Source organism: Cryptomeria japonica, chromosome 7 (assembly GCF_030272615.1).
Source record: "Cryptomeria japonica chromosome 7, Sugi_1.0, whole genome shotgun sequence".
Taxonomy (NCBI): Eukaryota; Viridiplantae; Streptophyta; class Pinopsida; order Cupressales; family Cupressaceae; genus Cryptomeria; species Cryptomeria japonica.
Window position 1 is genome coordinate 751,857,971 of NC_081411.1, and position 11,457 is coordinate 751,869,427.

At 32.6% G+C, this 11,457-nt stretch overlaps 2 protein-coding genes across 2 annotated transcripts; both read left to right on the forward strand.

Annotated features, from left to right (window-relative positions):
* The first annotated feature begins 5,624 nt into the window (after positions 1–5,624).
* LOC131856986 (toll/interleukin-1 receptor-like protein) lies at positions 5,625–6,194 on the forward strand. Its single transcript, XM_059208964.1, has one exon. The coding sequence runs from the start codon at positions 5,625–5,627 to the stop codon at positions 6,192–6,194; it is 570 nt and encodes a 189-aa protein (XP_059064947.1).
* Positions 6,195–6,312: 118 nt separating this feature from the next.
* Positions 6,313–10,431, forward strand: LOC131049577 (disease resistance protein RUN1-like). The gene is made up of 5 exons (XM_057983633.2): positions 6,313–7,387; positions 7,647–7,712; positions 7,829–8,137; positions 8,231–9,637; positions 9,722–10,431. Exons 1-5 carry the CDS (start codon positions 6,407–6,409, stop codon positions 10,208–10,210), a joined length of 3,252 nt encoding a protein of 1,083 aa, XP_057839616.2. The 5' UTR covers positions 6,313–6,406; the 3' UTR covers positions 10,211–10,431.
* Positions 10,432–11,457: the final 1,026 nt, after the last annotated feature.

Below are 11,457 nucleotides of genomic sequence, written 5' to 3' on the forward strand. Positions count from 1 at the left end.
ATCTCTTGTAGAATGTTAATAATATCATCATATACTATTCCAATTGCTTAAGGTGTTCCAAAAGTTTCTATGGTATGCTTATGAGGTTTGTTACTTAGACACTATATATACATTAGCAACTTGTTTTGTATCACATTCTACTATAATGATGTTTTATGGATTGCAATTTAGAATTAAATTTAAGTTGAGTATTAAGCATCATATTCCAAAATTTCATAATTTAAGCTTCAATAGGCAAGATGATAGAAGCAACATAATGTTCACTATGCCAATTCACATTTTGTTCTAGTGTTTTGGATGAATGCGCTAGAAGAATTTCACTAGTTATCAACTAGATGAATCATGGAGATGCTTATTGGGTCCAGTTGTGTGTGTGTTGGATAACACATAACATGTCCTTACTTTTTGTTTAAGATGTGGGCTTTAGGACCTATACTACACATTTGAGTGATGAATTTGCATAAGGTCAACTTGCAAATATTATTAAATATTTTCTAGGAAAACATGAAGTGGTAATCATTATTGGGATACATATATTGTTATTTGATTCACTCCTAAGAGTTCACGTGTAGGAATGATTAAGGATGCACGAGAAAAATTGATAACTGACCAATCAATATTTGAATTCAATTGAAGTTCTCATGCATGGTGTGAGGGCATTTTGAAGTAGATTAGATGATGAAGATGTTGAGGATTCAACCTTTAAGGTCCGTATAACACATCTCTTGTATATCTTGTTGTATTTGAGATTGGTGTCTCATATGTTAGGTTGGTGCTCAAACCTTGTTTAGGGAATTGGTGTCTCTTATAGGTTGGTTCCTACAAACATATTTAGCAATTGGTGTCTTTGGTAGGTTGATTCCTATTGAACATTATAAGTCCTTTATTTTATATCCGTGAGGTTTGATTTGGGTAGTAGATCCAAGCAACTATTCTTATTGTGGTTTTCCCCTTCAAAGTCTCCACATAAATCTAGTGTTCATTTATGTGAATGTGTGTTTATGCTCATCATTTAATAATTTTCTTAATGATTAAGGAAAGATCAATAAATGCTAATAGCAACGTTTTGGTCTTGAGGCTAGATGTGATGCTAGGAGAAGTTATTAATGACAATTAATGTTGAATTGATTTGGAATTAGCATATAATACTTCATCCTCCCCTCCCCTACTATATCAATGTGCTTAAAAAGATGTAGATGTGAATTTATTATCGTTGTAATGTTAGTGAATGACTTATACTATGATTAATGGACTAATCACCTTGTTGGATTAATAAGGTAGATATACAAAATTAGTTTTCCCATCTCAGACAAGGAGGGAGAGCATCACTAGGGAGAGGGAAGAAAAACAAGAATAATGAAATGTGCACCACAATCTTCAGAACTCTCTCTCTCTCACACACACAAAATGATGGACCTTGTTGCTTATATTGTTATGATATGCACCATAAGTCATAGGTGAAATGGCACCTTATGTTGTAACATCATTTTGGTTTTGGTTGTTCTTATCTATTTGGTTACATTGCCTTGATAAGTCATTTTTCACTTCTCATCTTGCATATTTTTTTGGTCAATATATTCTAAGTTTGATAGGATTTTATCTCAAGAATATTGCATAACTACTCATTCGTGAAAGATGAAAAATATATATACACATGTTCAAATATATGAATTATTAAATACGCCAATATACACACATGTATATGCATGCATACATACATACAAACACACACATACATACATACACACATATACATATATACACACATATACATATATACACACATATACATACACACAAACACATAGATACATAGATAGATGTGTATACATACATACATACATACATACATACATACATACATACATACATACATACATACATAAAGAGAGAAAGAGATAAAAACATGACTATAGAGATAAACCAAGATGTCAGAAGGATCACAATAGAGATTTAGATAAGCTTCTAGGGAAATCAAGAAGAAGTTTTTGATTTGATGTATGAGGACCTATACATGAGATTTTATGTAATGGGAAATTGAGGGGAAATAAACTAAGATATGATCAAGAGGAGGGGAAAATAGTAGATAGTAGGGTTATGATTATATCCCTAAACCCATGTGCTTTAGATTTATAGTATTTAACCTCTTCACTTTTGAATAACGTTTTATGTAATCCCTTAAGTATAAATAAAAGATAGAGCCACTAAGTCTTTTATTCTTGCATTAGTTGAAAATCTAATGTGTTTTGGGGGGAAGAATCTAAGATTATATGAACCTCAACTAAGTTTTTAGGCAACAAATCATTAGAGAGCTAGCAAAATTAGGCCATACAAGAGAGGGGAACCTATAATTTTGCAAACTTAAACATAGGCCCTAGAACACTAAGGGTTGTTACATTTGAGGCCAAAATGCCCAAGGACATTAGGTTCTTGAGAAATATGGTTTTAAAATTTTCTAGGAAGTCCAGGCATGATTTATAGAGTTTAGGACCCTTATGGGTTCCTTTTTTGATCATCAAGAAAATCAAATTTAGTGAAATATAATCTTTAACATATAGAAGTAATGAAAACTAAAATGAGTGCAAAAGTACAAGATGGAGTTATTAGGTAGGTGATTTCATATCTTACATTATCCTTTCTAATTATGATCAATTTTTTGATGCTAGATAGAGCTTTATTACCATATTGAGACAAATCCTTTTTGGATCACACTATTTGTATAATTGAATCTAGTCCATATTCATATGATGAACTTTTGGCATGTCACCGTGTTTAGATGGAGTCATTTTTTGTGTAATTAGAGCTCTCTTACTTTTGTATGTATATTGAAAGTGCTTTTTACATTTTTCCACATATAGGTCAAGCCCTCTAACTAAGACAACAATATAGCCATATCTTCATTTTATATAGTTTGAGCCTTATGCCACATTCTATAACAAGTGAAATCACTTACCTTTCTCTTTTCTTTTTCTTTTACTTTTTGAAGATAATTTCCACTCAAGCAATTTGTATTTCATAATCTCAAATTGTGTGGTGGAAATTATTTATTGTGAATGTTTATGTCTATTTTGTAGGTTTCAATGGAGTGTCAAAGACAAAAGATTCAAGAACTGTCTATTAATTTGCATGGACTATTTATCCTTTTAGTGCCAAAATATTTTAAATTCCTTAAGGTGCCTATAAACTCTACTAGTCCTCACAACCATTTAGATATCAAAGATCAAGGTGAGCAAGATGCAATTGTTTATGAAGTGCAAGATCATTTCCATGAATTATAAGACACTTTCACTTCTGCATGTGTGGAGATCAATTATGTAAATGCAATTTTGAATGATAACAATATCTAGTAGAATTTTCAAATTAAAAAAAAAAATTGAATTAAAAAAATGTTGAATTATTTTTTTATGTTTGTAACAAAAAAAATTCATCATTAAAATCTAACTAAATATTATTTTCAATTTAATTTCCACATACACATCAACCTTAATTTAATTATATAAATTAATTTTATTATAATTGTATCTATTTTAAATTAACTTAAATAAAATTAATTAAATTAATAAAACTCTTATAACAATATTATAATATTATGATATTACTTTTAATGAAAATATATTTTATTTAAATTATATTCCTTGATAAAAATTAAATATTTTATTTAATAAATTAAAAGTTTTAAAAAGGACATCTACCATGTTTGTGATCTATTGCAAACACCATTATTGTGATGGTCCCATTCTCTACTTTTGATCTTTACAGGCCTTTTCTTTTGGTAATTACTTTTAATGAAAATATATTTTAATAAAAATTAATCTTTTTATTTCATAAATTGAAACTTTTAAAAAGATGTCTACCATTATTGTGATCTATGACATACACTATTATGGAGATGGTCCTATTCTCTATTTTTGATCTTTACATACCTTTTCTTTATATTTGAAATAACTATTACATACGCCATTAGTCTATTATCTCATTCTCCACTTTAATTCTTTACACACCTTTTTTTTTCATTTTACAAACAATTAAAATTATATTCCAAATAACTCTATCTAATCCCTTATACAAATTAGTTTATATCCTATTATTATGATCTATATTACCACCATTATTAGTACTTGTCGTTAGGCAATACTATTGTAATGAATTTTTTTTTTCTATGCTTAAATGGTTATTAAAAAAAATTAATTAGACCAATTGTAAACAAGTATTTTTTTATTTTTTTAAACTTTGTTACTTTTCTTAAAGTCTACATGCATATTTTTTAAGTTTACAAATTAGAAAAATTATTTTTCTTATCAACCATTGGACAATATAGTTTTACTTGTTATAGACGGATTTTTCGAAGGCTTGCTAATTTCATGGACACTTCCGTTTTTATGCTCCCACTAATATTTTATTAAGGTTTATTGTTGCATACTTCAATGATTTACCCATAACTAAGAGTGTCTATATTATTATTTTTATTTATTAAAAATACCATCCTCTATTTAATAAAGACCCACGGTTCTTCTAGTACTTGCAAATAAAACTATTTCAAACCCATTTTGGTAAATAATTTTTTAATTATAATTCAATTATTATAATAATATCATTATGTTAATTAAATTATAATCTACATTACATATTAATTATTATGAAATTAAAAAAAATAAAATTATTTGATATAGTGAATCATATTTATATTAAAAAATATTTCTTATTAATATTATGTAATTATAATTAATAATTTCATCTATATATTAATTTGTTAATAATCAATTGAAATTGACATATTTGTTATTTATATAATATAAATTAATGAATAATTAATTAGATTTATTTATTTTATTATTGATGCTAAATTATTATTTTTTTATTTTTAAATATTAATGTTAATAATTGTCTTATTATATCAATGTTACATCATAATATTAAATCAATTCTATAATAATTAACTAGATTTATTTAGTTATGATTAATACTAATTTTCTTATATTTTTATATTAATATATAAAATTTATATTCACAATTATTATATTATATCAATATTATAAGGTAAGTACTCGCCACTACGTGACACTTGTTTTGATAGTACCATTCTCCACTTTTTTTTAAGGCCTCTTCTTTTTGTACGAACAGATGAAACTGCATTTATCTAAAATATAAACACTACATATTCCGATGATTCCATTCTCCACTTGTATTCTTTACTCGCTCCTCCTTTTTTAGTACGAAGAGCTGGAGCTGTATTTGCAGGAGCTCCACCGACTACTTTACCAGCTTGCCATTGTTCCATAAGTGCCAGTGCCCACATCTTTATCACCTTCTTTTTCACGAAATGGGTCCACCTCTTCCACAAATCACGCCGTAACGTGTAAGATTCATCCTCCACTCCCTCTTCTCTTACACTTACTAGGCACTTACCGCTTCTTTTTCATTACTTTTCTAGGTTTCTTTTCAAATTCTGTGTTTCCTCCACGCAATTTCATATCAAACAACACACCCACTCAATCTGTGTTTGATCATTTCTTATCCCATCACTTACTATCTAGTTCTTCGCTACTGAAAATACTTGGCGATTCACCTCGCCCAACATTGAGTCTGCTTTCTTGCGTTCATCGCCTTCACTTCAGCACAATTCTATGGCATCTACTTCTACAGCTGGTCGTAAACGAAAGAATGAGGATGATGATAATATGGGTGCTTTTCATGAACTCGCACCATCTGCATCTACTTCTGCCTCAACACTTCAGCAAAAGCCGTGCTACGATGTGTTCATTAATCATCGTGGACAAGATGTCAAACACACATTAGCTCGCAGTATCTATAATATCCTTAAGGAGATAAAGGTGACAGCATTTTTAGATTCGGAGGAGTTGGAATATGGCGATTTCTTGCCTGCAACATTAGAAGGAGCAATGCGTAGTGCTTCTATTCATATAGCAGTTTTTTCTGAGAACTATGCAAAATCACCTTGGTGTTTGGCAGAGCTCTCATTTATGCTTAAAACTGGGGCCAAAATTATTCCTGTGTTCTACTATGTAGAGCCTACAGATCTCAGATATGTAGCTCAAGGGAAGGGAATCTATGTCGATGCTTTTGAGGAGTATGATATGAAGGGTAGGTACAGCCCAGAAAAGCTTCAGGACTGGAAAACGGCCCTTCACAATGTCTCATTTTACGATGGTCAAATCATTAAAAATAATGAGTGAGTACTAAACATTTGGCCTCCAACCTCAATAAATATGCGTTCTATCCCTTTATTTATGTATTTAACTTTAGCCTAGTCGTCTGTTCTATTTTGATTTTTGAATGTTTTTACAGTGATGAAGGGAGTTTTCTGAAGAATATTGTGAATGTTGTATTAAAAGAAATAAACAACGTGCCATTAGTAGTTGCAAACCATCCAGTTGGTCTGGAAGAAATGGAACAAGACTTTGAGATGAACACACTCCAATCTGATCAGGCTGTACAAATTGTGGGAATTTGGGGCATGGGTGGCTCTGGCAAAACCACACTTGCCAAACATCTTTACAACAAAAAGTCCTCATCCATGCAGAGGTCCAGTTTTATTTTTGATGTTAGAGATGGTGCAACCAAAGGCGTGTTACAGAAAAAGCAGATTCAACTCCTTAATGACCTTGGTGTCAAAAAAGATATAAAATTTGACAATATAGAACAAGGGAAGGCATTTCTTACAAGGCATTTGACATCTGTCAGGGTGCTCATTGCTCTAGATGATGTGGATGATGTAGATCAACTGGATGCTCTGTTGCCTGTAAAAGACACCCTTGGATCGGGTAGTCTTATCATTGTTACAACACGGGAGAAGGAAGTCCTCAGATCTAAGGGCATATCCCGTGTGTATGAAATGAAAGCACTTGATCAACTTTATGGAAGGCAGCTTTTTTCTTGGCATGCTTTCTCAAAATCCATTCCTCTAGTTGGATTTGAAAAACTTGTTGAAAGGTTTGTAGAGGTTTGTAGAGGATTACCCCTGTCTCTCAAGATATTTGGAGCACAGTTATATGGAGAGTTTCGCAAAGAATACTGGGAGTCTCTATTGGATAAGATCTCCAGAATATTGCCTGATGGTATTAAAGAGAAACTCAAATTGAGTTATGATGTTCTTGATTATGAAGAGAAAGAGATGTTTCTTGACACTGCTTGTTTCTTTATAGGAGAGGAAAACAGTTTGGCAATTGAAATATGGAATGGATCAGGTTGGAGCGGTCTACATGGTTGGGAAAAACTATTGAATAAATGTTTGGTTGAACTCGACCAATACAATTATATAAAAATGCATGATCATTTAAGAGATTTAGGAAGGGAAATTGCAAATCAGCATTCACCTTACCGACTTTGGCTACCCCAACAGATTATTAATACTGAGAATCAAACAGAGGTGAGGTTAATGCTTAATTTTATTTTATTAGTACTCTGAATCAAAAAAGGTGAGGTTAATGCTTAATTTTATTTAATGTATAGACTGTGGAAGGACAATGTCTTTCTCTACCCGTATGTTCATGTCTAAGAAATTTATTGTTTCTACGGCTTAAATAGCATCCCTAGCCCATTTTGATCAGTTCGGATTAACTCCTTGCTCCATGTATGTGATCGAACAGTTTTCATTTCTATAAGATTCTGTTTTTTCTTTGTTGCAGACAAGAAATGACATCCGAGGAATAATGGCCGTCTCAAGCGAAATAAAAACTTGGTTTTGCCATGAGGTACCTGTGTGATTTTCTGTGTCCTTTGTTTCTCTAGTTCTACTAATTTTAATTGTTCGTATATGGCTTTGGGTTTATGCTTATTTTTCTTATCATTTAATGCATTTCTGATTTAGCGCGGAAAGTCCTTCCCCATAATGAGCCGTTCCAGCAGGGTCAGCTCGGACGGTGAACTCATGGGCAATCCTATTGGAAGAAATTTGTCACTCGTGCCCTCTATACTTGGACCGAGGATTTTTGTGATTAGACGAGATTATTTCAATAGAACAATGGGTGAAGTATCACAAGGGCTGGTCTGGCTTCGCTGGTTTCAAATTGGGCAGAGAAATCTTTCATCAAGGTTTTCATTCAAAAGATTGAGGGTTTTAGAATTATATGAAGACGGAGAGGAACATCACTTAAAAGATCTGTGGGAGGCTGACAATGTATCTTTCCTTTCAAATCTATTAAATCTATAATTTTAATCTTTCAATAATCATTGAATTTTCTACGTTTTTAAACTCGGAAATGGTTTGCAGGCTCCTCTGCAGCTGAGAGAGTTAGTCATTTCAGGATGCCTCAAATTCCAAAGATTTCCAAACTCAATAGGACGTCTCAATGTGTTGAAAAAGATAGTAATCATAAATGGCTTCAATATTCGAAGCCTTCCTGAAGAATTTTGCCGTCTTCAATCATTGGAGCACTTGCAATTAAAATACTGTAAAAAGCTATCATCATTACCCACTAGTTTTGGCAATTTGAGAAATCTGCGGTTTCTGGATTTAAGCTGGTGTACGCAATTGAGTATGTTGCCAGATTCTTTTAAGAATTTGATGCTCCTACAATATCTCGATCTATCTTTGTGTGAACAGCTCAAACTTAGGCCAGAGGATTTCCAAAACATCACAAAGCTGGAGCATTTGGATCTATTTGGTTGTGTGCGAGTGGAACAATTGCCTTCTCATATCATAAATCAGGCGTCCTTGAGAGAGCTCTTATTGAAGGGGACAGACAGGTTAAGGGAGCTGCCAATTAACATCGGTCAACTAAGAAGACTGCAAAAGATGACCATTGGGAATAAGTTGTTGACAAGCTTACCCACCTCTTTGGGAGATTTGTCCTCCTTGACAAATCTTTCAATATTTTACTCTCCCAACCTCGAATATTTCCCCCCTCTTCAAAATTTGTCCTCCTTAAAAAGTCTTTCAATTTGCAGTTGTCCCAAACTAAAATACTTGCCCAACTCCCTTGGAGGATCCTCCTTGACGAATCTTGTAATTCGTGACTGTCCCAAACTAAAATCCTTGCGTCCTAACTCTCTTGGAGCTTTATCCTCCTTAACCGAACTTAAAATTATTCATTGTAACAGCCTGAAATGTTTACCGAGCTCTGTGGAGCGTCTTAATCTCTTAGAGCATTTAACAATACAGGTGTGCCCAGTTAAATGTTTACCTTTTGCATTGAGGAATCTTAAGCAGATTACTCTACATAATACAGAAGTGTGCAGGATTTCAGTCTCTGAAGACCGTTATCCGCGCCTCCAGAGTCTCTCTCTTTCTTCTATGGATCATTTAATGGAGATCGAAGCACTACCAACGACAATCAAGTCAATAGAATTGAAATACTGTAAAATATTGAAGAAGATAAGGGCTACTTGTGATCTGGTAAACCTTGAACGCCTCAAAATAGTGTCATGTCCAGAGTTGGATGAGCTTCCCAGCTTTGAACATTCCACTTCTCTCAGAGAATTTGAACTACGAGGTGGTTGCTACAGAATTCAGGAAATTGAAGGTTTGGAATATTGCACGAGATTGGAAAGCTTGCGGATAGAGACCTGTTGGGATGTGCCTGTTATAGAAAGTTTGGAGCAAATGGACAAATTGAGGAGGGTGGAAATTAGAGCAAACAAGGGATCAGCTATTGAACGTTGCATTCAAACAATTAAGGTAATAATAGTCTCTAGCAATAAAATTTTCTCATTATTTTCATCTGATTGTGTATTGACTGAATGTTGTGCAAGAAATTTGCAGAAATGGCCAGGTGAAATAAAAGTATGTTCTCGCGCAGTCCCTGATGCGTCCTCACTTATGCCTTTTTTGCTCCTTCCGAATCTGGTGGTCTTTGACTCCTTCTCTAACCACAAAATTCAGTCCAGGTCAAAATTTGTGCGCGTCCAATCCTCTAATGGCGATGCAATCATGATCTGTTGTGTTATAAATTGTGTTTCTTCGCAAATGCAACTGCAGCTATCACCCCATTGTCGTGGAGGACGTAAATTCTTCGAATATCTACCCAATGTTGAGAAAGGTAGATGGATATTGTTAGCTGGTTTCACACTGCAGAGCGGGTATTATGACTGGCAATCTGCCGAGGAAATCGAAATAGAAGCAAACAGAGAGGAAGCCGAAATAGAAGATAGAGTAAAAGAGGACAAAATAGAGAAATGCTTGGTTGTGAGGGTGGAAGAGCAAAGACTAGAGGAGGCATTTCACAGCTTATTGCCACTTTTACAAAGTTGATATAGTTGACAGAGTCGGTAAATCAGAAGTAATATTTTCCCTAGGCAGAACGTGCTAGTAATTACTAGCAATTGCATCTTTTTGGCAGAAGGTATTTCGAAAAGTATCAAAGGTGAATTGTCTTTAAACAAGTAGTGTGGAATATAGATTTGTATATCGTCTTTGTATTGTTGGCACTATTGAAAGTCTTTTTAAATATTATATCTATGTATTTTGTGAAATGGGTAATGTCAAAGTTTGGTCTTAAAAGTGATTTATCTTTAAGTAAATAGTGTGTTAATTTGAGCTCAAATTCTTATAGACATGTATCATCTTCTGTATTTTTGGCACAAATCTCTCTCTCTCTATATATTTATAATTTTCTATTTTCTCTTTTTATTGTTTCGTCTTCCCTCATTTTTCTCTCCCAGTCCTCTATATTCTCTCTCTTCCTCTCTTTATAAGCCTTCTCTATACATACCTAAAAGCTAGGTCTTAAAGGTGAATTGTCTTTAATTGAATGGTGTACTAATTTGAGTGTAGCTCTTTATGAACACATACCATTTTATATATATCTCTATTTCTCATTTTTTGTCAACTCTCTCTCTCTCCTCCTTTCTTTAAATTCTCTCTCTTCCTTTCTTTTCTCCATATGTTTCTTTCCTTATCTATTCCTCTCCCACTTTATCTCTTTTTTTTTTTCGTCTCTCTCCATCTATATTTCACTTTTCTTTTCCTTCTCTCTACCTCTCCCTCCTTCTCCCCCCTCTCAATTTCTTATATTTTCTCTATATCTCCGTGTCAAACCTCCCACCGCCTCCCTCACCTCTGCCCCCCTCTCTTTTACCTATGTTTTTTTAATATTTCCTTGTCAACCCACCATTCCATGCATCTCTATTTACCTCCATCTGCCTTCTTTTTCTCTCTTATGATCCTACTATCGTCTCACTCCCTCCCTCTCCCTCTCTTTATTTCCATCTCAACCCATAGAAAGTCAATTCAGTTGATAAATTTCTTATAAATTAATTTAAATATTTTTATATTAAAAATATACCTAAACTATATATTAGATTATTTTATTATGTTAATAATGTATATTAGATATATAATATAATAAATAATAAATATTATTGTAATAATTTATAAATTAGAAACATATATAATACAAAATATTTATATTGGTCAATATAAATATATGATTTTATAATACAATATTAGATTGTAGATATATTTAATATTTTTTATTATACACTATTAGATAAATAGTA